Source organism: Heptranchias perlo, chromosome 36, assembly GCF_035084215.1.
Source record: "Heptranchias perlo isolate sHepPer1 chromosome 36, sHepPer1.hap1, whole genome shotgun sequence".
In the NCBI taxonomy this organism is placed as follows: Eukaryota; Metazoa; Chordata; class Chondrichthyes; order Hexanchiformes; family Hexanchidae; genus Heptranchias; species Heptranchias perlo.
This window is the reverse complement of record NC_090360.1, coordinates 6109306-6135155: the sequence shown is the minus strand read 5'-3', so window position 1 is coordinate 6135155 and position 25850 is coordinate 6109306. Positions and strand designations below refer to the sequence as shown.

The following is a 25850-nucleotide window of genomic DNA, read 5'->3' as shown; positions in this document are numbered from 1 at the left end:
AAGTGGTGAGGACTGTATATATAATACCTTTAAAATCTTACATCTGCACACACTTCCTATTAAAACTTTTATGTCAACTTTTTCCATTATACATTCCTGTGTCCACATTATGGAAACTGCTTATGTAAAATTGCCACATTGTAGTTACACCCTGTCACCTTGATATAATATATCAATTTTAGGTCTCCCAGCTCCTCAGACAACACACACTACTTCTCTGCTTCCCAAATTGCTGCAAGTTTTGCTATTTAACTATAAGCAATAATAGAAAGTCTTAAGTATATAAAATTAAGGATCGAACATATGGCTGTAAAATGTGGACTGAATTATTTCTCTGCACCCTAGTCGAATTATTCCCCACCCGCTAATCCCTTTCACCTAATGATTACACTTGTTCACCCCATTTCTTCCCCAGTCTTGATGCTGTGATTCTGTAACTGACCTCTAAAGGCGTCAGCCATGGCTCAATAGTAGCATTCGCCTCTGAGTCAGAAAATTGTGGGTTCAAATCCCACTCTTAGAGACTTGAGCACAAAATCCAGCCTGACACTCCAGCGCAGTAGTGAGGGACGCTGCACTGTCAGAGGTGCCATCTTTCAGATGAGACATTAAACCGAGGCCCCGTCTGCCCTCTCAGGTGGGACGTAAAAGATCCCATGGCACTATTTCGAAGAAGAGTAGGGGAGTTCTCCCCAGTATTCTGGCCAACATTTATATCTCAATCAACACCACTAAAACAGATTATCTGGTCATTATCATATTACTGTTTGTGGGACCTTGCTGTGTGCAAATTCTCTGCTGCGTTTCCTACATTACAACAGTGAGTACACTTCAAAAAGTACTTAAATGATTGTAAAACACTGGGACATCCTGAGGTTGTAAAAGACGCTATATAAGTGCAAATCTTTCTTTAAAATAGGGTGCCCAAAAGTGCCAATAGTACTCCAGTTGTGGCCTAACTATTGACTTGTACATATTCATCACCTCATGTTTCTATCCAATGGCCCTATACATGAAGCCCAGAATCCAATATGTACCTTTTCTGGCACATTACCTAGACCAATTGGCCATGACAGCAATGACGCCATGCCTCTGCCTGGTAATCAGGGCTAAATCTGAGCTTGGTTCCAAAGTTGCTGTTGATTTTTGGCTTGACGACATTGGTGCTCATTGTGATAGCTCATTTCTGTAAAACGAAAAACAGCAGGGAGCAAATTCCATTTTTTTTGCTTATAAGTGCTGACTGGGTGCCATATCTTTTAGAACTGTGCTTATCAGGAGATACTGCAGTCGGTTCATACAGCAGATACCAAGGTCTGCGTCAGGTACAGGAATGCTTCAAAACTACTAAAGGCAGCCTCTGAAATGGGTACAGTCGGTTCATCTGGGGAGGGGCATATCTCGCACTTTAGGCAGCCACTTTCAAACATCGCAACTCGCCAAGGCTTCTTCAACAGCACCTTCTAGATGGACAAGGGCAGCAGGTGCATGGGAACTCCGTCACCTCCCAAGTTCTCCAAGTCACACACCATCCTGATTTGGACATACATCGCCATTTCTTCATGGTCGATGGGTCAAAATCCTGGAATCCCCGACTTGTGGGAGTACCTTCACCTCACAAGCTGCAGCGGTTCAAGAAGAAGGCCCACCACCGCCTTCTCAAGGGCAACTAGGGATGGGCAATAAATGCCGGCCTTCCCAGCAACGCCCACATCCCGAGAATTATTTTTTAAGAACACAATAGTTCTCCAATGGGCCTTGTCACAGAACAATAGGGCGCAGATACAAGTATGCAGTTCACCACACACAGGTTATGTTGAAACACTGAGCAAATGGCCAGGAGTTACCCTGAGCTGTTCTCATGCATGTCCTTCGGTACAGTCGAAAAGCAGCATTAAGGTAAGGTTGGGAAGATGTGAACACAGATTCCACACATGGACACCTGCAGCATTGAACATACATATAAATGGGGGTTTAATTTAGTATCAGTTTACAATGTTGGGGCAGGAGAGGGTGGCAGGGAAACAACGTCCAACCTTAGCTACTTCAGTTAGCTTGCACGGGAGGGGGCAAATGAAGTGGGTCCTATGACAAAGAGTTCAAGATTGCCGGCCTTGTGATCATATAAGTGAACCCTAACAAGAGTCTGAATGCTATTCATTCAAGGCTTCTTAACTTAGCAGTGCTGATTCTTTATTTTCTTTCACACCGTGGTCTCAGCACCCCACAACAACTTTGTACTTTGCCTGAGCTCTCGGTCTTAATCTCAGCCTAAGCTATTGAGTGTAATGCTAAAATGAATCAGCCAGGGCAAAGCAATTGCATCAGCAAGAGCATCCAGCAATGATGTCGTTGGGCATCCAATATCACTTGGCAGCTTCCCTCTGTATATTGTGGTTAAAAATTTAAGAAAAAAATGCCCAAATTTAATTTACAAATACAGATGCCGCCATGGTAACATTCACACTGCAGCAGATGCTCATATTCCTCACTTTGATATTGGTTTCCCCTTCCTATATAAACCTTCACTCCAGGGAATATGTGTTCATTAGGAAACCCAGAAATTGGCGTCCGCCCAGGTCCAATCGAAATCCTGGTTTGCAGACTCCTGAGCCAAGAATAATGAGCCAATTGTAACATCTCCTATCTCAGGCATCTGTGGATCAACATTTGATTCAGTCCCACTCACTGAATTCCTCATTACCTTATGGAGCCACATTTGGAAATTCCCCCATTGTGAGGGTATATCTGAAATAGAAATCAAAGCAAGACTTGCATTTATAAAATGCCTTTCATCATCTCAGGATGTCCCAATGCCCCTTACAGTCAATGAAGTACTTTTTGAAGTGTAGTCAGTGTTGTAATTGGCTGCAGCCAATTTGCGCACAGCAAAGTCCCACAAACAGCAATATGATAATTATTAATGGTATGATTTATCTCAATTAGTGTTAATTGTTTTCGGGTGGTGGGGACTCTCGTATCCTTTTTATAGGAGAACTTATCTAGGGTGTGGGATATGTGTGTAAAGGGAATCTCTGTCAATAAAGGCTTGGAAGCAACTAAAGACCAGGCTCTAGTATTCCATCCTTCACCGCGTGGCAATCCATTTATAACAATAATGACCAGATAATCTGTTTTAGTGATATTGGGTGAGGGATGAATATTGGCCAGGACACCAGGGAGAACTCCCCTGCTCTTTAACGGTGGGCTTTAATGAGCAAGGTGAGGGAAGATAATAAAATCAATCTTATCTACTGTGCGATGGGAGAGCTTTGCTTCATTTTCATGCACTGCACTTGTGAAGAATATTGGCAAATTCTTGTTTTCCTCGGGGGGGTGGGGGGCAGAGGTAAGTCTGGCATCGAGCTGACTCTAAATGACACCGCCATTGACGGGAGATTGATATCGAGCTGGTCCTCTGTGGTAGACTCAGCAGTCTGATACCTGAGCCAGACCTGAGCTCTGCAGTACTTCAGACACTGTTGATGATTGACCAGACAGCCTGGCTCATTGTTGGGTCCTCCAGGAGTGACCTGTCACTGGGGCTAGGATTTTTTTTCCACGCAGCTCCAGATAACTTTGCAAGACAGCACCCTAAGAGGCAGGGTGAACCTGGCTAAACTGCAGAAAGCTTACAAGTGCTGTGTACTGGTAAACTTCAGGAATATACCTGGGAAAATTGCCCAGGTATGTCCTGTCCACAAAAAGCAGGACAAATCCAATCCAACCAATTACCGCCCCATTAGTCTACTCTCAATCATCAGCAAAGTGATGGAAGGTGCCGTCGACAGTGCTATCAAGTGGCACTTACTCACCAATAACCTGCTCACCGATGCTCAGTTTGGGTTCCGCCAGGACCACTTGGCTCCAGACCTCATTACACCCTTGGTCCAAACATGGACAAAAGAGCTGAATTCCAGAGGTGAGGTGAGAGTGACTGCCCTTGACATCAAGGCAGCATTTGACCGAGTGTGGCATCAAGAAGCCCGAGTAAAATTGAAGTCAATGGGAATCAGGGGGAAAACTCTCCAGCGGCTGGAGTCATACCTGGCACAAAGGAAGATGGTAGTGGTTGTTGGAGGCCAATCATCTCAGCCCCAGGACATTGCTGCAGGAGTTCCTCAGGGCAGTGTCCTAAGCCCAACCATCTTCAGCTGCTTCATCAATGACCTTCCCTCCATCATAAGGTCAGAAATGGGGCTGCCTCAGCTCTTGTCAACCTATACTCAATTTCTCTGGGGAGTGTCGGGCAAACAGAAACTTTTCTTCTGTGGGTCTCTCAGTGCGGTTGGTTTGGAGACACTGGTACATGGTAATGTCCTCATGCATGTCACACGCCCAGCTGGTCAAAAACTCCCTGATGTGCCCCTGTGGTTTAAGGATTACACAGCCGAATCATTGTATTTTATACATTCATACTTTGGAATTTTGAAGTAACGATGCCCTTTGTTGCAACACGAAGCTCACAAAGTGATTAATATTTAGAAATCTGGACACAATACGAGATAAGGGCCTGTCTAGGTGTTTAAAGTACACAGATCACGATAAAACGAGACAAGCTTTCTGACTCGAGGACGAATTCCAACCAAAACTCCACTCAGTCTGACCTTTAGACTATTATAGCAGTGAGCTCAGCCCAGATAAAAAGGTGAAGGTTGAAAGTCCAGCTTGGAGAGTGAATAGAAAGAGCCCCTGCTGTGGTGCGGCGTGGAACATACTTGGCTTGTTCTGAACTTTGCTTGTGCTTCACCTCAATCTTCTCTCCCCACCCCCTCTGTTTAACCAGCTTTGGTAGCCATGAAAGGAGGCGTTGTTGTTGTACTGTGCCTGACCCTCACTCTGGGGCATTCCGAGGAAGTCAACACCACCGTCACAGATGAGAACGAGTCGACCACCAGCTCAGATTGGGGCATCGGATCCATCCGAGACAGCTTCGAGACGGTAAACGGATACTTCGACTCATTCTTGGAGCTTCTCGGCGGCAGGAATGGAGTGTGCCAGTACAAGTGCCGATATGGTAAGTGTGAGGCAGAGAAATCAGGTAACGATACATCCCCGTGCGTCTGTACAGCTGAGAAAGTGCAAGGGAAGGGGCTGAAAGAGGGTTTAGAGAACGATACAATGGAATAGAAAGCCAGAAGCAGAAGAGGGGAGAGAGAGATACCCAAATAAAACAGGGGTGAGGCAGATGGAGGCACAGAAAGAGGTCAACAACCAACAAGAACACTAGAGCAACAAAATGATCTGCACTGCTCTGGGATTTACTGTGATTTAGAGGAAGATAATTCAACAGAAAAGCTTGAGAACTAAACAAAAGCAACTCTCTCTGTGTGTGGGCCCCACAATCATTTTCTGCTTTAGGATTTCTCTTTGTTTTCTACTGAATCTTTGTGATTTGTGATTGTTTAATCATTAACCATCCTTAAAAGGCTTTCATTTGTAATTGAGGGTTAAAGAACTTAAGGGTGAGGAGAATCAAAGAAAAGTAGGAAAATGTTACAAATACCAATAAAATGTGATTACAGACGGTAAAGTAAGGATTCACTTGAGAAGTGTATAATAGTTTTATCGAAAGGCACAGGAACTGAGTATGTATGTGAATGTTCATTTGTGTACGCGTGAGTGTAGTATGTGTGTACGCTTTTATACATCTGTGCTTGCATCTGTGTATGTCTGAGTGTGTCTGTGTATATGTGTATCTATGTCAGTGCACTATCCATATGTGTGTTTGAGTATTGGCATGTGTATATCAGTATAGATTCTGTGCAGTACTCAGCGAATGCTTCATGTTTAGAGGTACTGTCCTTCAGATGAGAAGTTAAACCAAGGCCCTATCTGCCTCTTCTGGCTGTTAAAGATCCCATGGCACTATTTGAAGAAGAGGAGGGAGCTCTCCCCGTGTCCTGGCCCAAATTCCTCCCTCAACCAAAAGCAGATTAACAGTTCATTCATCTCAATGCTGTTTGTGGGGGTCTTGCTTTATGCAAAATGGCTGCTGCATTTGCCTACATAACAACAGTCACAGCATTTCAAAGTCATTATTTGTGTGAAGTGCTTTGATGTGATAAAGCTAGTACAGTCCCCACCACTTACACTGTCCACAATTATCACCGGCAGCCTCCTATGGCAGGCAAATGGCACAAACCATTTTCCATTACCATTGGAATTAATTCCAAAGCCACTGCTCATAATGTATTAAGCGCACCGACTATTTCAGGCAATTCAATAAGTACATACCCTGTACTTACCCATTTAAAAAGTTCTGCTGATTTCAGGCAATGTCAGGTCTTCAAAGCAGTTTCAATCAGCTGTTCGCACCTCTGTAAAGTGCGATGACCTTAGTGATGAGATTCTAGATGCAACTGCTAAGCATTAGGAAAGGCCGTTGCCAAGTGAGATTTCCTATTTTTAAACATATGTTGGTTACTTTGCTTTTTGGGTTTACTGCCCTTAAACCACGTTAACACCAAGAGCGCCCACTCTAGGCGGTAAATGGAAGTCTTTCATTGTTTCGTTTCTATTTTGTGGATAGAAAGCAAGCCCATTGTGGAGTGAATGAGGAGGAAGGTAAAATGGATCTTACAGGATTTTGGACTGAACTACTAGGATGAAAAGATTACCCTGTTGTATAAACACTACCATTCACTTTGTTCTCTCTCTGCCTAGGTAAGGCACCTCTACCAAGACCCGACTATAAAACTCCTGAGCCAAATGGCTGTAGCTCCTCTTTCCTTGGACTCAAGGTACCAGACACTGTATGTACAACAAACACAGCTACAATTTTATATTAATCACCTTGCAATAATTACTCATAACTTTAGTCCATCACATAATCTAGGCTGACACTGAGGAAGGTGCCATCTTTCGGATGAGACGTTAAACTGAGGCCCTGTCTGCCTTCTCAGGTGGCTACAAATGATCCCACAGCACTATTCGAAGAAGAGCAGTGGAGTTCTCCTCGGTGTCCTGGCCAATATTTATCCCTCAACCAACATCACTAAGGCTGCCATGTTTCCCTACATTACAACAGACTACACTTCAAAAGTGCTTAATTGGCTTCCTGATTTCACTCCTGAATGGCCTAGCTCTCATTTTAAGATTGTGCCCCCTTGTTCTGGAATCACCTAGTATTGGAAATAGGTGGTGAGGTCAAATTCACTCAGTTCAAAAACTTCCCCTCAGGTTGGCTGGAGCTGTGTCCATCAGATATGGAGGTTACTGTTAATTGTATCCATGTGATTTATATCAATTAGTGTTAATTGTATTCAGGTGGGTGTATATCAATTGGGGCTGTCTTGTATCCCTGGTGGGTGTAATGTGGAGCTCTGTAATTAAAGGCTTGGAAGTAACTGAAGACCAGGCTTCAGTATATCATTCTTCACCACCTGGCTATCCAGCTTAGAACATTAGTGTCAGCATAAAGCTGTGAATTATGGGCTAAATATAATTCTAACAACAAATATGGTTCCCCACACCTCTGCTTGATGGTTAGCAGCCCTGGATGTATCTAGTTACCTTCACACTGAGGTAGACATGTTAAAGTGACACAGGGTAAGAGGATTCCCTTATAGTGAGTCTGCTCCGGAGCACTGGGAGGCAGAGCTTACAAACTCCTAATGATATGTTGGAGGGGAGGCATTTTTTTTTTAAGAATTAGACACCTGTTCCCACGCCGTGGTAACCTGTCAGCCCCCAAGACCAGAAGGGAATACTTTCACTTAACTTTCGAATTGGAGAAATGGCACAAAATAAACGGGTGTTGTCTACATCCATGGGTAGAGAATAAGACCTGGTCAGCCATGATTTATGAAAAGTAACTCCACTAGTCTCCCAGGAGATTACATGGCAGTGGGAGGTGGGGGGGAGGGAAGAAGTGTTTAATCATGATGGTCTGACCATCATGGTGTGGGGCAGGCTTGATGGACCAGCTGGTCCTTTCCTGCCTCTCAATTTCATGTGTTCATAGCCAGACTGACCAAATAAGACATGAGCAGTGCTATGGGTGCGTACAATTGTTTACACCAGTGGAGATACTTATCGCGGTACCTGACCATGCTTTAGTGAGTAGAGTTGATACAGTTCAGTGGTGTGGTTTACCAGCGTATCATTGCTAATGTTCAGGTGCTGTCACGAGATGTTGAATTTCACTGACCGTCGGGGACCTCGAGCAGGGTTTGGCTCCAGACTCTTAAAAGCTGCCCTTGCAATAATGTTCCTTCTATTTTCAGCTCGATTTGGGAATCCCAGCCATGACCAAATGCTGCAACCAGCTCGACTTGTGCTACGACACTTGCGGAGCCAACAAGTACCGATGTGATGCCAAGTTCCGCTGGTGCCTCTACGGAATCTGCTCCGATCTCAAGAAAAGTTTGGGCTTTGTGTCAAAGGTTGAAGGTCAGTATTTTAATCGGAAAGATATCAGCATGAAGACATTTCAGAGATTTGTACTGGAGACACAGAGATGCTTATGGAAAGTATTGGATGTGGTGTCAGTGGATGGAGGGGTAGAAAACACACAATATTGAGAAATTACTGGAAATACACAATAGGTCCTTCAGTATCTGAAGAGATAAATATTTTGGGTGTCGATCTTTCATTTCTGTTTATATTTCAGAATTCCAGCATTTGCAGTTTTCTGTTTTTATTTCTGTATCTCTTGTTCTGTTTCTAGCCTGTGAATCTGTGGCAGATACAATGTTCAATGCAGTCTGGACCCTGGGTTGTAAGCCTTTCATGAACAGTCAAAGATCAGCATGCCTGTGCAGTGAGGAGGAAAGAGACGAGCTTTGAAGATAAAGACTGCACGACCTGTTAATGTGTGTATGTGTTCGCCTGTACATACAATGTGACTCTCCCTCTCTGTGACTATACATATATATCGCATGACTTTGTCTGTACATATGTCATAACTCTCCATACTGGTGCCTGTATATACAACACTGGAGCTATCTGCTGGAAAAGTAAATTATTTATTTCATAGTCATTTGTAATCATTTCATGTCAATTCATGAACAACGATTACTACCTACTGCCAAATTTTTGGAACAGCTTTAGGTAACCAATATGGCCATTGAAGAATATTTAATATTTTACATGTATACTTTGCCTCCCCTTCTGATATTGTTCCTTTCCCTCATCTGAGTCTTGCTGTGTCACGAACCATCCCCAGAGTGTGGGCGTGACTTGTTCCCTGGTCTCCACCAGTACCACCCCATTGGCATTGACCATTATCTATAGGACGCATCCAAGGTTGTCCCAGAAGTGACTGTCTGTCTAATTCTCCCTGAATCCGCGGCTGAGTTGGGAACTTGGTGTAGGAGGAACATGGGGACAAATCCACACTCAACCACCTCACAGGGCAGAGAGTTGCTTCCAGTGTGCTGTGCCATCACCCCATCCTTTCTAACCTGGCAGCCTAGAAATAACAACTAAACTTGCATTTATATAGCGCCTTTAACATGGTAAAACGTCCCAAGGCGCTTCTCAGGAGCGATTATCAAACAAAATTTGACACTAAGCCACATAAGGAGATATTAGGACAAGTGACCAAAAGCTTGGTCAAAGAGGCAGGTTTTAAGGATCGTCTTAAAGGCGTAGAGGTTAAGGGAGGGAATTCCAGTGCTTATAACCTGGATCATCAGCATAACTCACCACCAGAGCTGTCAATACTGGCATTGCTATTCTCATGAGGGAGATGATAGGCTGGAGGCTGGTACACATGTCACTCCCACATTTGCTGACACCAAACAGCAGTGGTTTTCAAACTTTTCTGCATGGGGCTCCCTTGCGAATATGAATGTAATCCTGGGGCTGGCTCATCTTAACTTCTGATAGACAGTGTCAGCTACCCTAAGAGCTGTACCATCTTTGCAGAAGGTGTGTTTTATCAGTGGACAGCGACATCAATAAGAAGCTCGCAGGTCAATAAATAGAGAAAAATATAGAAGATAGTATTCTCAAGATACTACACTCACGGTGCCCAGTGTGCCTGGCCCCAGAAATCTGATGACCTTGCGGAGCCCTGTTGCAGATCCCCCATCCCAGGATCTGTGGACCCCAGTGCGCTGTATATCACATCCCATCTGCAACATTAGGCCACAGGAAACCAGCTTCTTTCAGTTTATTTCACTGAGTGCAGCCATAGAGTGTGGATACCATGTGCACCATCTTCCCTGCTGAGTGTACAGTTGGCTGGTCACCATGGTTCCTCTTCCCTTTCAGGCCCCCTCTCCATATACGTGTGAAGTGGTTTCTTTTGGGCTTGTAGCACAAAGTAGCAACATTTTAATGGGGGGGGAGAAATCTTTTGTATTAAGGATGAACAAAATTGCATCAAACCAAATGTTTTTTTTTATTTAAATAAATGTTTGCAAATGTGTCTGAGCACAGTGCTGTGACAGGAATAAACATGTTGTGGGGGACAATGCACCCATACAGCACTGAAACCATTCTGTGTTGGTACATTTCTGATTCCCTGGTATATACTCAGTGGTGGTGCTGAGAGTGAGTGTGTGTGCGTCGGTGTGCGTGTGCATGAGTGTGAATGAGCGTGTGTGCATGTGCGAGTGTCTGCGTCATCCATTCCATACATGAAGTTGCCAGTGTAACCCATGTGTTACACACAAATCACAAGATCAAAGCCACAAAGACTTCATACTGTGACCGTGTGAATGGATGTTTCATTTAAACTTCGAAATCTACCTGAGGCACATTCTGACCATCAAACCGATCTAGGTTAAGTGTTTGCACAAGGACAGAGCTGATGGTAATTTGTACCCTAAAAAGAGAAACCACTATTGTTACGGAGGTGGGAGTAGGTAATGGCGAGGATTTGGGGTCTGAAGCTTAGCTCAGGGTCAAACAGGACACTGAGGTTGCAAACAGTCTGGTTCAGCCTGAGACAGTAGCCAGAGAGAGGGGCGGAATCAGTGGCTACGAAACAGAGTTTGTGACAGGGGACCAAAGACTTCTCAATGTTTAATTGGAGGAAATTTCGGCTCCTCCAGGGCTAGATGCCAGACAAAGAGTCTGACAACACAGAGGCAGTGGAGGGGTCGAGAGAGGTGGTGGTGAGGTGGAGCTGGGTGTCGTCAGCGTACATGTGGAACCTGATGTCATGTCTTCGGATGATATCGCCGAGGGGCAGCATGTAGATGAGATATAGGAGGGGGCTAAGGATAGATCCTTGGGGGACCATGGAGGTAATAGCACGGAGCGGGAAGAGAAGCCATTGCAAGGGATTCTCTGGCTAGGACTGGATAGGTAAGAGTGGAACCAGGCAGCCACAGCATAGAGGCCAGGAAGGGTCAGCAGTTTAATGGGAATAGGGTCAAGAGAGCAGGAGATCTGACACGTCTGGGGCAGGGAGAGGAGAATCCAGGCCAATGTGTCTGTGTTGGCATTAGTGACAACAAATTTGATTTCAAGTACGTTATGAGAGACTAGCAACTTGAAGTAACATAATGGGGCATCTTTATTAAAGTGGTACGATTACACATCACTATCATTGAGATATTATATTCAAAATAGATTATTAAACGTTATGCTGCAGTGTGATATTTATGCATTTAGTGTCCTGAATGTCTTCCAAGAAAGTTATTTTTAATTAATATTGAAACCAAACTGGATATACTTCACTACAAAAAGCAATGATACATTTTTGCTGTTTGTGTATTATGCACAAACTCAACGCTCTTCAAAAGGGTGAATGGAATGTTCCAGATACTCCAAGTCCCATTATTCAGTGTCGATCACTATTGGACCTCCAATGAGGAGATGGTCCCTCAGGTGACCTGTATCCTCCGTCTCGGCCGATCTGCGCATCCGTCTACGGCAGCCCTGCGAGCATCGGGATTTGGCATCCAGGGCCCCACACACCAGAACTCGACAGTGCAGGTACACTTTCTACAGAGTGAGGAGACCAAGGGTCAGTGCACAATCGCAGTTACGCTCCTAATCCTGATCACGGGGAGCAGGTTTCATGAGTTAGCACTTTTCCCCCCCACACGGAGCCTCGATCGGTGGGAGGGCTGATCGGAGAGTCGGGCGCACAGTGCAGGGTGCCTGATTTGTGGCCCCCACCAATTTGGATCCACATCGGCTGCACTGACTTCTGTGCCTAATTGTGCGATCTGCCCTCCCGTGAAGTGAGGGTCAGTGCTAGGAGTCCGAGCCCTGCAAACTCAATCCAGCTCATAATTAAGAGATAACAAGACAGATTGTCACAGGCTCCACACCCTCCTCCTGTGACAGAGAGTGTGACAATGCCTCTCAGGCTCTCCATACCCTCCTCCTGTGACAGAAAGTGTGACAGAGCCTCACAGACTCCACATGCTCCTCCTGTGACTGAGTGGGTGTGACAGAGTGTCACAGACTCCAACTCCTTTTGGCTGAACATGGTGTTTACTATCCACCATCAGTCGTGGTGCATCTCGAACCTTCACACTTCTTGTGAGGGAACTTCTTACCTTATTGTCTTTTCCCACAAACTTAAAGACAGGGACGTAGAAATGTTTTGCTAGATGGTCCTTGGATGTCTCTTGTTTGACTGTATCATCATTAATGCAGCTATAAAAGGGGGAACAAGACATGTGTTTACACTCTAGTATATTTGAATATATATCCATTGTTTTTAGGATCTTTAATTGCGAGTCTAGTTCATCTTGCTCTTAGTTGGTCATGTAGGGTATTTGATCATAGCAGGTGGATGTATAGAATCTGCCCTCAGGGGGTTGGGATGTAGAGTTGGGTTAGATTGGAGTTTGGTGGGTAAGCAGGTAGAGTTGGCTTTCTATGAATGGACAGGTTAGTTGTGGAGTTTGGTGTTTGAGAATATGATTGTCAGAAATATTTGTTTTTCAGAAACTAAAGAACATTCCTTTGATCACCAAAGAGCTGAGTTAATAAATGCAAAATTATGAAGAGAATCAAAACAAACCTGTTCAAACTTTGGCCAATGTGATGTTATCAAAATGTCAAGTTTTACCCCAATAAGAAAGCCTCCTGCTGCTATAGAGGGTGTTCGCACAATTTCCCCACTGATCTAATGGAATTTGTGTGTCTGACCTCATAAGGACATTTGATCTATCAAGCTGTGAGTAGTCCATGTACAATCTACCCTCCCGTGGACTCTACTCCATCTGTTTAATCTCCAACAGGGAAGTTCTTTTCCACACTTTTGTCACCTCCACTGTTTCCTTGGCTGAATTCCTGAGCTCCACCTGACACAAACTCTTAACTCATCCAAATCTCCACTGAATTTAAGATGCAGCAAAGGAGGCGGCCATTCGGACCATTGTGCCTGTGCCATCTCTGTGAAAAATCTATCCATTTAATCCCATTCCCCTGCCCTTTCTCCATACCCTTGCATAGAAAGGTCAGTGGATGATTGTTTGAACCTGTTGTGTTTCATGGTTATTATCAAGGACATTCACTCACTTGTAGTAATTGCAGAGCAGTGCTTGTTAAATCAGGACTGTTGATAGACGTGAAAGGTTTTGGCTCCACCTGGTACTTACCCATCCTTGATGAGGTAGTACCTCATGACATCATCACTGCTGGCTGAGGGGGTGGCAAAGCAGTTCTCAACCAGAGCTTCAAGCCCATCCACATGCATGAGAGGCTCGATCCCAAAGTACAGCGAGTCACGGAGTTTGAGAACCGGTGGTGTCTCTTTGTAAATTTCATCAAAATCCTTGGATTTAAAGATCTCCAAAGCAAAGGGGAAGAGCCCATGGTTTCGGCCCACAATCTGCAGTGGAGAATTTGCGGGGTTGGGCACATATCCCTCAGACACGGTGTACTGGCGGGGGAACTCACAGGTGATGGGGATCACCAGTTTACTGGTCCGGACGATAATATCCCCATTACTGCCTGGAGTCTGTTTGGGAATGCCAGTGAGTGTGTTTCTTGCGATTATCTTATCACCTGCAACCTAGAGAAAAGGGTTAAAAACACAAACAGAAAGATTAACCAATACTTTTTTGCCTAGGCAACCAGTCTGCTCAAACAATTTCCTTCAAGAAAATTATAAAGGCTGAGCTGACCTCCTGTGGGTAGCCCAGGATCTGGAGCACAGTTTGTGATGTTTAGCTGTGGACCAACCAATGCCAATGCAGAATAGAAAGTAAGAGGAGGGCGAATAGAAATATAAACCGCTACAGGGTCTACCTGATCGTTGCAGAACATTCCTGTGAAACGGATTTAGTTTGCATTATTACCTCAACAGCCGTGCCACAACTTTTGAGGTTAAAGTTGATGTTGACATGCGTCCCATTGGAAAGTGCTTTACACGATGCATTCAAGAGATACAGCTCCAAACCGCCAACCAAATCCTTGGGTACAGCCACTTCAATCGACTCTGACTTGCACTGCACAGGCACTGGCAACAGAAAGAGACCACGAGAGGTAAAGTTTTGGTACTAGGGTAAGGGGTGGGAAGGAAGGTCAGAGACAAGGCAAATTATTCACTATAAGATGTTCATGATGCTCGGACTCTAAATCCCTTTTATAATGTTGGCTCAAATGCAATAGAGACAATTGAGACAAAGATCTCCATCTTTGGGGCTCTAAATGGTGCAAAATATTAGTATACTGAACTTTCAACAATAAATCCTGGGGAGGGCAAGAGAAAAGAGGTCTCCTCTCTCTGGAGTGTGTTAGAAGACCTGTCCATCAGCTCGAGAGCCTGGATTCAAATCAAAAGAGGAGGAATGAGAGTCTCCTATCTTTGATGGGATTGGCTGACACAAGGTCATACAGGCCAGTTTATAGGCGTTTTACGTTGAAGTTTCTTGCTGCTGAAACCTGGACCTGTATTAGAGATAGCCACATGTCCAAGTGTTCATTGAATGGTTCCATTCTATTTAAGCACCATGGGAAGGATCCATGGAATCCAAAGGTTTGGCCTTCATATCAGTACAGTGGGTATAGTAATGCTCTACCACCAGATCTCACCAGCACATTTTATAAATACCATTTATTCTCATGTTTACCAAGCACATTAAAAGCTTTTATGGACATCCTGGACTTGAGCAAATAATCTTGGCAGACACTTCAGTGTAGTACTGAGGGAGTGCTGCACTGTCGGAGGGTCAGTACTGAGGGAGGGCTGCACTGTCGGAGGGTCAGTACTGAGGGAGGGCTGCCCTGTCGGAGGGTCAGTACTGAGGGAGGGCTGCACTGTCGGAGGGTCAGTACTGAGGGAGGGCTGCCCTGTCGGAGGGTCAGTACTGAGGGAGCGCTGCCCTGTCGGAGGGTCAGTACTGAGGGAGCGCTGCACTGTCGGAGGGTCAGTACTGAGGGAGCGCTGCACTGTCGGAGGGTCAGTACTGAGGGAGCGCTGCACTGTCGGAGGGTCAGTACTGAGGGAGCGCTGCACTGTCGGAGGGTCAGTACTGAGGGAGCGCTGCACTGTCGGAGGGTCAGTACTGAGGGAGTGCTGCACTGTCGGAGGGTCAGTACTGAGGGAGTGCTGCACTGTCGGAGGGTCAGTACTGAGGGAGTGCTGCACTGTCGGAGGGTCAGTACTGAGGGAGTGCTGCACTGTCGGAGGGTCAGTACTGAGGGAGTGCTGCACTGTCGGAGGGTCAGTACTGAGGGAGTGCTGCACTGTCGGAGGGTCAGTACTGAGGGAGTGCTGCACTGTCGGAGGGTCAGTACTGAGGGAGTGCTGCACTGTCGGAGGGTCAGTACTGAGGGAGTGCTGCACTGTCGGAGGGTCAGTACTGAGGGAGTGCTGCACTGTCGGAGGGTCAGTACTGAGGGAGTGCTGCACTGTCGGAGGGTCAGTACTGAGGGAGTGCTGCACTGTCGGAGGGTCAGTACTGAGGGAGTGCTGCACTGTCGGAGGGTCAGTACTGAGGGAGTGCTGCACTGTCGGAGGGTCAGTACTGAGGGAGTGCTGCACTGTCGGAGGGTCAGTACTGAGGGAGTGCTGCACTGTCGGAGGGTCAGTACTGAGGGAGTGCTGCACTGTCGGAGGGTCAGTACTGAGGGAGTGCTGCACTGTCGGAGGGTCAGTACTGAGGGAGTGCTGCACTGTCGGAGGGTCAGTACTGAGGGAGTGCTGCACTGTCGGAGGGTCAGTACTGAGGGAGTGCTGCACTGTCGGAGGGTCAGTACTGAGGGAGTGCTGCACTGTCGGAGGGTCAGTACTGAGGGAGTGCTGCACTGTCGGAGGGTCAGTACTGAGGGAGTGCTGCACTGTCGGAGGGTCAGTACTGAGGGAGTGCTGCACTGTCGGAGGGTCAGTACTGAGGGAGTGCTGCACTGTCGGAGGGTCAGTACTGAGGGAGTGCTGCACTGTCAGAAGTGCCTTCTTTCAGCTAAGACATTAATCCACGGCTCTGTTTGCTGGTTCAAAGCATTGCCGGGAGCTCTCCCCAGGTCTTATCCGACACCATTGAGAAAAATGGTGAAGCATTTTTGGAGGCTCCGAGAATGTGATAAAGTACAATGTAATCGAAAGTTTCTTTTTTTCTAGACAGATCATCGGTACTGTACCAGGGTGTTTTCCATATTCACTGTCTTGAATGTAACAATAACTTCCTGAAAATTGGACGCGGAGGATCTAAATGGACATTTGAGCATCAAAAACCTAGGTCGAAAGGTGAACTTACCTGAGTCTGCTCAGTGCAGATCTTATTAAGAATCCTCAACAGCCTCCAGAGAGAGAGACGGTATTCAGCCCTCTCTGAGTGGGATGAGATTTATGCAATTCATAGATCTGAACAGACAGAATAATCAGTCTTTTCATTGCTGTGGCCACTAAAATCCCATTTGGTGCGTAACTGGCTTACAACATATTGTATATGTCCTCTGATGTAAAAGTGACACTAGGGCGGCAGGATTTACCTTGACAGGTGCGATTGTCCTCTGACAACATTAATCCACGAGGACACTCGCACTGATACCCTTCCTCCACCGACACGCAGGTGTGGCTACAGCCTCCGTTATTGCTGTTACAGCCTTCAATATCTGCAGAATCAAACATAACATTGCGTCAAGTAGAGGAGAACAAAAAAAAAATAGCATTTTATTCGGTGAAAATAATCAACCACTGCTTCACACAATGGTCTTCATCCCGTGTGGAGCCACTGGTATCACTGCGCATATTCCACCTTCGCCATAACCTCATCAATATTCTCATTCCGAAGCAAATCGCAACAAATTGCCTGCATTTCACTGCACCACCCCCTCATGAAGGTCACACTGGGCAACGTCCATATGAATAATGCACTGGAATAACAGTCAATGATCCACTCGGTCCCTCTGACCGTAAAGGAAAGAGTGGGTCACTGATTGGAATGTCAGTCAATGACGTGGTGGGGTCACTGAGAGATATCCCAGGCTGTGGAATTGGAAAACTTTTGACTGGCAGCCAACCATTTGAGCACAAAGAGGCCACTTCAGAAATTCTGTGAACAGAGTTTAAGTACCAAAGACAGTGGCTAGACGAGCCTCACCTTCTGACTCAAAATGTTCTTGGAGAGACAGGAACCAACTGTTCCTCCAACTTCAAATATTTCCATAGAGACAGCGCCCGACTGCCCTTGCACCTCAAACTGTTCCCAAGGTGATTGGAACCGACTTAAATCTAAATTCCCACCTGTCAGAGATTATTTTAAAGTTGGGAGCTTTTCACTCACCTTCACAGATCGCAACGTGCCTGCCCAGTGCGCGTCCAATTCCACACTCGCAACGGAAGGAGCTCTGCGTGTTGATGCAGATCTCACTGCAGCCCCCGTTATTGACCTCACATTCATTGATGTCTATAAATATGGGAGGGGTGGTGGGGGGGGGGGAAATCCATGATTGGATGTTAGAGGTTATGTAACGTATGATTTCATAACATATAAACCAGTCATCCTGACAACCAATTATTGCAAATTAGTTATTGCTAAACTTGCAACAAATGTTAGGAACGCGAGAAGGTACAGAATTGGAAGAGATCACTGCGTTCCATCTGACTAGCCCCAAACTACCCTACATTACAACAGTGACTACACTTCGAAAAGTACCTCATTGGCTGTAAAGCGATTTGGGGCATCCTGAGGTCGTGGAAGGCGCTATATAAATGCAAGTTCTTTCTTTCTTTTACCACCCCCCCCCCACTCTATCTATCATATCCCTCAATCCCTTTCTTTGCCAAACATCAGTTCCCTCTTGAATATGCTGATACTATTTGTCTCACTGCCTCCCCAGACAATCTGCTTGGTGTAAAGTATGATGTGGAGATGCCGGTGATGGACTGGGGTTGACAATTGTAAACAATTTTACAACACCAAGTTATAGTCCAGCAATTTTATTTTAAATTCACAAGCTTTCGGAGATTTTCTCCTTCCTCAGGTAAACATTTACCTGAGGAAGGAGAAAATCTCCGAAAGCTTGTGAATTTAAAATAAAATTGCTGGACTATAACTTGGTGTTGTAAAATTGTTTACAATGGTGTAAAGTAGTTCAATGTTCACCTTCCCTCTGCTGAATTCCAGTCTGTACCCCCTTGTGGTGTTTGTGATTACGTCAAACATATTATCAGGCTGCAGTCTATCTCCATCCCTTAGAATATTGAATACCTCAACTGCCTTTCCTCTAGTTTTCCCTAGCCCCTCCTGAGTTCAGGTATCTAATCCAATGCGTCAATTCAGCTGTGCTCCTCCGTACATGATCATTATTAATTCTTCAGTGCGAGCAGCATCACAGTCACAACATGCAGAGCTCCCACATCCTAACTCAGAACTGCTGCTTATACAAGAATGAAACCTAAACTGAATAAATCCGCCCTATATATGTATATATATATATATATAAAACATACATATATTATCAACTTCTAATGATTTCAAAACACTGGTCTTTACTTTCTTTCATTCACACTGGTCCCGCATTGAAAAGCCCCCAATATACACTCAGCTCGTCACTTATTATTGCCTAGATTACAAACTCCAAAACCAGGAAGGTTATTTGGTCCATCTAGCTGACCCTTCCATAGAAACCGTGCAGACCCAACATCACTGCATCCAGAAATTGCTCCTAATCTTTGAATATGCTTAAAATATGTCACAAAAATTTTTAAAAATATTTTTGACCATTAATTCCACCTTTGGATCAATTCTGTGAGGATTAAAGAATATTTTATTCTCACTGTCTTTCTTCTTTCCCAGACAGGTTAACATTCTCCCATTTCCTTCCCAAGAACACGCTCCTTTCGAACTCCTTACCTAGACATGTCTGGGCGTCTGGTCCCAGGACGGTCCCCACTGCACACTGGCACTCCTCTGTACCCACGCAGTGTCCCTCACACTCTGCTTCATCACATATGTCATAGAAATCTGCAAAAGACAAAACCCTGGCTCAGTTGGAGGTGACGTGTTTAAAGGGGCAACAGCTTGGTGCGAGAAAGGATTGGGAGAAGCTGCAGCAGCCCCACTGGCAGGAGGGCGTAATTACAGCGTGACAAGTTTACATAAGCGTGGATGTAGAAACTTATAATGGAAGTCTAAAAATAAGGACAGAATGGATAACTTTAAAATGGGGACTGAATAACATCTGTGTGCCCTGGACTAATTATCGCCTGCCCTCTAACCCTGTTTCACCTGTTTGCAATGCCACCTAAGGTCAATTAGAATATAATCACTGCTTGCTAGCCTGTAATTTTCCAGTCCAATAAATTGGGTGATAAGGAAACCATAAGCTGGAGGGTGTGGAATCATAACTTCCCGAGCAATAAGTCAAATTCTGTTCTGTCAAATCAAACAAGTGTGACGGGGAAAGTGTTGTAAGTGTGACATTTCCAGGAAGTGCATGCTATATGCAAAGCTTTTAATATATTACTAGCAGATTTGTTTCCACTGGCAGGTGGATCGGTAACCAGAGGACACAGATTTAAGGTAATTGGCAAAAGAACCAGAGGGGAGACAAGAAGAATTATTTTTTATGTAGCAAGTTGCCATGATCTGGAATGCACTTTTACAACACCAAGTTATAGTCCAGCAATTTTATTTTAAATTCACAAGCTTTCGGAGGCTACCTCCTTCCTCAGGTGAACAATGTGGAAAATGCACTGCCTGAAAGGGTGGTGGAAGCAGATTCGATAGTAACTTTCAAAAGGAATTGGTTATATACTTGAATAGGAAAAAATAGCAGGCCTGTGCAGAAAGAACAGTGGAGTGGGATTAATTGGATAGCTCTTTCAAAGAGCTGGTACAGGCCCGACGGTCCGAATGGCCTCCTTCTGTGCTGTAAGATTCTATAATCTCTCATAGCATTGCTCACAGTAAGTCAGATGATATATTGCTTTACAAGAATAGCACTATTATTACCAAAATGTGATGGGGAAATTGTTACAGGAAGTAAGTGTGACACAGGAAGTGTGCACTATAAGCAAGATTTTCAGTATAGAATAGTAAATAGACAGCTGACCTCCAATGGTGTTGCTGACGGTGAGTTGGAGGAAAGGCGGTTTTATAACAATAGGGTTGTTATCAACAAAGCGTGACAGGGAAATTGTTACAGGAAGTAAGTGTGACACTTACAGGAAGTGCATACTATACATATTAATATATTACTGTAATATATTACAGGTATATTTCCTTTGGGGAATGACACCATGACTAATGTAATGGAGGTAGGATAAAAAAAATCTGGAGTGTATATGGAAATAAAATATATCGAAGTACAGAAGATGCTTTCACTTAGGGGGAGTCCAAAACTAGGGTCCATAAATATAAGATAATCACGAATATATCCAATAAGGAAATCAGGAGAAACTTCTTTACCTAGAGAGTGGTTAGAATGTGGAACTTGCTACCACAAGGAGTAGTTGAGGCAAATAGCACAGATGCCTTTTAAGGGGAAGCTAGATAAACACATGATGGAGAAAGGAATAGAAGGGTATGGTGATAGGGTGAGATGAAGTAGGGTCAGAGGAGGCTCATGTGGAGCATTAATACTGCCATAGAACAGTTGGACTGAATGGCCTGTTTCCATGCTGTAAATTCTATGTTAATTTTATGTAAAGTCAAGCTCTGCAAAAGAACAGATTGTGCAGCTCTCTTGGGGGCTTAGAAAGTTTAACCATTGAGCAGCTGCACCATACAGATCAAGATCATCCCAAGTACAGGGACAGAACTGTGCTGACAGCTGTTGAGGTGTCACAACTATGAGCAACCCCCACCCCGCCCCCCCACCCTACGCCATTTGGCCAATGTTCCCGCTCCTGATTGCTTTCCTGCTGGCAGAGTGTGGACATTGAGAGAGGTCGGAATTGGCTTCGCTGTGATGCCCCCCGTCGTGGAATAGCCCACTAGCACTCATTGTCAGTGCTCACACTGGAGTGAGGTACTGCAGGGCAGTTGTCACCCACGGTCCCACACTCCAGCAAGGAGTCGACACCTTCAGGAGAGGGGAGAAAATTTGGGAGGAAGAAAATGGAGCAGAGTATAACAGAGTGAACATGAAAAAACAAAAAACACAGGTATGGAGAGGGAATTTGCTGAAAATAAATAGCTGATAGATAGGAATGTTCACGCCAAGTGCTCTAAACAGGTGAGGCACTGATCAATCCTATCGTTTACTTTCAGTTCTGTTTAGGATTCTGTTGAGAGGGACCGGGCGATGTTGTGAATCAGTGAACGACTGGGACCAGGGGTCGAGGTTTAGACTCAACCCAGACTGATTGGGTGAAAGATTCCTCTCTACTGGTTGTTAGTGCCCTGTTTAAAATAGATTTGGACATTACCTGCACAACATATGTGGCCATTGTCCAGATTTGGCTCCAATTGGCATTAAGGTTATAGTTTCACTCAGAAAGGCCACAAGAGCCACAGGTGTGGGAGGTGGAAAGGTCAGATTGGTGCTGTAAAGTGGAGTCCGGGAGCTGGGAATTCTTCATGTTGGTGCTGGGAGCAAAAAAGTGGGCAAAGGTTTAATTGGCAGAGCTGGCATCACTCACCTCGGGGAGCGCAAGACTTAGCAAGAGACACGAAACCATTAAGTACTTACGTCCGCAGTAGACATGGAAGCAGACACTAGGCTTGGGCAGGCGATACACGTAGTAACCGCCCGGACACGCCTTCACATCCACCATGGTGCTCCACAGGCAGCAGTTGTCATTGAAGCTGGCACACGCTTGCACGGACACAACGCCCTCGGACGGCATGGGGTGGCTGCCGTTCAGCCAGATGGGCGCGTGAGTGCCACAGAGATTCTCCTGGATGCAGAAAGTGGGCATGGCGTCTCCCGCCATCCCGGTGAAGCGGTACCACTCTCCGTTCATGTAGTTGTCGCACATGGGAGCCCCGTGTGAGATGTTGATATGATGCTCAGTGTTACGCCATGGCTCGTTCAAGCTGATGTACGCGGAGCAGGGATCCGCCACTGTGGATGGGAAAACCAATCGTCATTTCACAGGACTCCATCCACACACGAGTACATTTCAACAATACAACCCCACCCCAGCACTTGTGAATACAACTTCACGATCCATGTCTGTGTAATCCATGAGTTTTGTGGACACCCTACATTCCAGCCAAAATCCTGAAAAAACTCGAGGGAGTGGGAGAGGTGGGGGGGGGGGTGGACAAGAGACTTGGAGAGAGGAGGAGAATGGGAGAGGGATCAGGAAACCAAGAGCAGCAAGCAGGGGAATGGAAGAGGGTACAGGAGACCAGAAGCTTGAGAAAGGAGTGAGAGAGTGGGAGGCAAAGAGAGGGGAGTGAGGCCCTGGAAGAATGAGAAAGAAGAGAGTGGCACTGGGAGCTAGAGAGAGTCCAGAGAGTTGGACTGGGCCAGGACCTACAGTGCAATCCAACACAATAACTCATGTAGAACAGCTCCCTCATACAAGGAAGCCAGTTTGTGGGACATGCAAACACTCTTAAATCCATGTGAGTAGAATTGTGTTTGGCTTGTTCCTGAATATATTGCACAGAGAACCCGCAAGAATCATTCTGCGGCACATACATTTGTGGGGTAAGGCAGAAGTTGTGAAAGAAAGATGTGCATTAATATTGCACTTTTTACATCCTTGTGATGTCCCAAAGTGCTTCACAGACAATTAATTACTTTTAATCACATTTATACAGGCGAATTCAGCAGCTGATTCACACACAGCACCGTCTTACAAACAGCGATGAGATGAATGACCAGCTAATCTATTTTGGTCATATTGGTCGGGGGTAACTGTTGGACAAGAGACCAGGAGAACCAGCTCTTCCAAAAATGTGCCATGGGATCTTTCATATCCACCTGAACAGGCAGACAGAGCATCAGTTTATTATCTCATGCAAATAACAGCACCTCTGACAATGCAGCACTCCCTCAGTACTACACTGAAGTCATCGAATGATACAGCACAGAAGGAGGCCATTTGGTCCATCGTGCCTGTGGCGACCTAAATTGTATACATAATCCTGGAGTGGGACTTGAATCCACCACCATCTGAGAATGCAACCACTGAGCCAAGCTGACACTCAATGCATTAGGTATACTCTAGAACCATTAGTATTCAGGGAAAGTGGGAGCCACCTGATAATGGGTTTTGAGCTGAATTTACTATCTATTCCCTGACACACACTCTCTGCCATTGCTCTCCAAACCAAGATTACACAGCACCTGACTGTGTTATATAATAATACAGAAAAAGCGTTTTCAAACATTGTTCAACAGACAGGATGAATTACACTTTAGTTAAACATGTTAAAGATTACAGTAATAAAGCAGCATCGATTATAATGCATTGGAGGGGGGTGAGAAAATGAACAAGACTGATCCCAAAGGTAAATGGAGCATTGAAGAAAGATGAGAGAAATTTAGGGTTTACAGTCCCAGAAAGAAGGTGGATGGAGGGGGGAGAGGAACCTCATCAAAATTATTCAATGGTATAGATAAAGTAAATCTGAATTATTACTGCAAGGTAGGTCAGGAAAGTAAGACATAAATAAAAATTTACTGAAAAGTAAATTTGGAACAGACATTGGGGAGGGAGAACTTTGTTACTCAAAGAACAAGAAACGTTTGGAATTATGTTGTCGGTAAAAGAGGCAAAAACATGGGAGTTATTCAGAATATAGTGAAAAGAAAGAAAGAACTTGCATTAAAGGACGTCCCAAAACTCTTCATAGACAATTGCTCACAGCAAGATCCCACAAACGGCAATGAAATTAATGACCAGATAATTTTTTTTTGGTGATGTTGGCAGAGGGATAAGTGTTGGCCAGGACACCAAGAGGAATCCCCTGATCTTCCATTATATCCAACTGAGGGGGCAGATGGAGCCTCAGTTTAATGTCTCATCCAAAAGACAGCAGCTCTGACAGTGCAGCACTCCCTCAATACTGCACTCAAGTGTCAGCCTAGATTTTGTGCTCAAGTCTCTGGAGCAGGTCTTGAACCCACAACTTTCCACCTCCAAGTTGAGAGTGCTACCGCTGAGCCAAGGCTGACACAGTGATACCATTGGAATGGTTGGGAGGCACGGGCTGGGGGCGCAGTTTCCCAATATACATTTCCAGTGTGCCAGGAAAATCCTGGCCATTCAGTTACTGTAAACCAATGGGTCTGAACAAGTGGAGAGAGAAGATCAGATAAATACTGATTTCTTGGACTCAGAATCCGGTAGTTTTGCAGCAATTTGAGGCAGCCTGTACTTTACATTAAAAACAATGGTTGCACATTAATGGCAAGAAAACTACAGCTCAAATAACATCAGCAGTTTGGAGCCACTCCATTCTCCAAATCCAGTTGCAATGGATTTTCTCAATTTTATACATTCGCACTTGGCCCGTGACACTGTTGCTCTTTGCTATTCTAGTAAATATTGTTACATTCCGACTTTTAAAACAGGCGCCGCTGACATTGTCTTTGCTACACACTTACCAAATGAAGCCAAAGTTTGAAGCTCAGTAGAGAGAGCTATACTCAGCAGGATCAGGGGTAACATGCTCCTCAACTCCAAGACAAAGTCTATAGTTATTATTCCTCTCCTCTCTCCAGATTCCCGATGACTGATCCTTCTAAATTCTATCTTGGGGGTTTTATCCCTTGGATAGAGTCTTTATCTGGGCACAGGAAGGAGGGACTGGATATGCAGCTTCAGCCTTGGCCTGGCCTGGATGGGGAGACGAGGGACCGATGTGCCTATTCTGATAGGGAAGCTATTTTCACCCATCCTCCTATTGTTTGAATTTCTTTTGCTCTTAAATCACCAGCTATCTTATCCCACAGAAAACGTGATAACGGGCCTCAACCATCCCCTCGTTCCTGTCTCTCAACTTGGTCATGGTCAACACATTTCCTGTCCTCTCTCAATAACCGGAAAGTCTTACAGAAAACAGGGTGACGGCTGGGCAGATGGCTTGTTCCAATTTAGCACAGGTTGTGACCTATGTAAACATGGATAAGGTCAATCGCAATTGAAAGGAATGTTTGTCCTGAAAATTATCTTGAATTCTCTTTTAAAGTTGCTTTGTTTTTGGTGTTTCGTGTTACAAGTGACAAAGATACTCAGAGTGCAAACAATGTGGGTGAGAGGGAGGGGAGAGTGTTGGTGAGAGGACTATCTCAAGGGAAAAATAGCAGCAACATAACACGGAGACAGATTAAATTAATTTCAAATTAGTCAAATCATTTTCCAAGCAATTTATATTTCTTTGTCTTTGGTGAGGGCTGCAGTTTGTAGTTTTTTCTCCCCTAGGAAAAATAAAAGAACTTTGATTTATATAGCGCCTTTCACCACCTCAAGACGCCCTAAAGTGCTTTACAGCCAATGAAGTACTTTTAAAGTGTAGTCACTGCTGAAATGTAGGAAAGGAGAAGTTGCAAACCAGACTGTGAGGGAATCGTCTCGACTC

General features: G+C 45.0%; 2 protein-coding genes across 3 annotated transcripts; one reads left to right on the top strand and one right to left on the bottom strand.

Annotated features, from left to right (window-relative positions):
- Positions 1-4644: 4644 nt before the first annotated feature.
- pla2g12b (phospholipase A2, group XIIB) lies at positions 4645-10448 on the top strand. 2 transcript variants are annotated; one of them, XM_067972446.1, is made up of 4 exons: positions 4645-5017; positions 6667-6743; positions 8229-8394; positions 8672-10448. In XM_067972446.1, exons 1-4 carry the CDS (start codon positions 4798-4800, stop codon positions 8788-8790), a joined length of 582 nt encoding a protein of 193 aa, XP_067828547.1. In that variant the 5' UTR covers positions 4645-4797; the 3' UTR covers positions 8791-10448. The 2 variants fall into 2 exon arrangements, with proteins under 2 accessions (XP_067828547.1, XP_067828546.1); XM_067972445.1 differs by having other exon boundaries at positions 6667-6755.
- On the bottom strand, positions 10333-25012 carry oit3 (oncoprotein induced transcript 3). The gene is made up of 9 exons (XM_067972444.1): positions 24877-25012; positions 22003-22377; positions 19221-19331; positions 17649-17771; positions 16855-16977; positions 14220-14380; positions 13518-13933; positions 12468-12567; positions 10333-11904 (listed from the first exon to the last, which is right to left on the bottom strand). Exons 1-9 carry the CDS (start codon positions 24938-24940, stop codon positions 11737-11739), a joined length of 1641 nt encoding a protein of 546 aa, XP_067828545.1. The 5' UTR covers positions 24941-25012; the 3' UTR covers positions 10333-11736.
- Between the last annotated feature and the right edge of the window lie 838 nt (positions 25013-25850).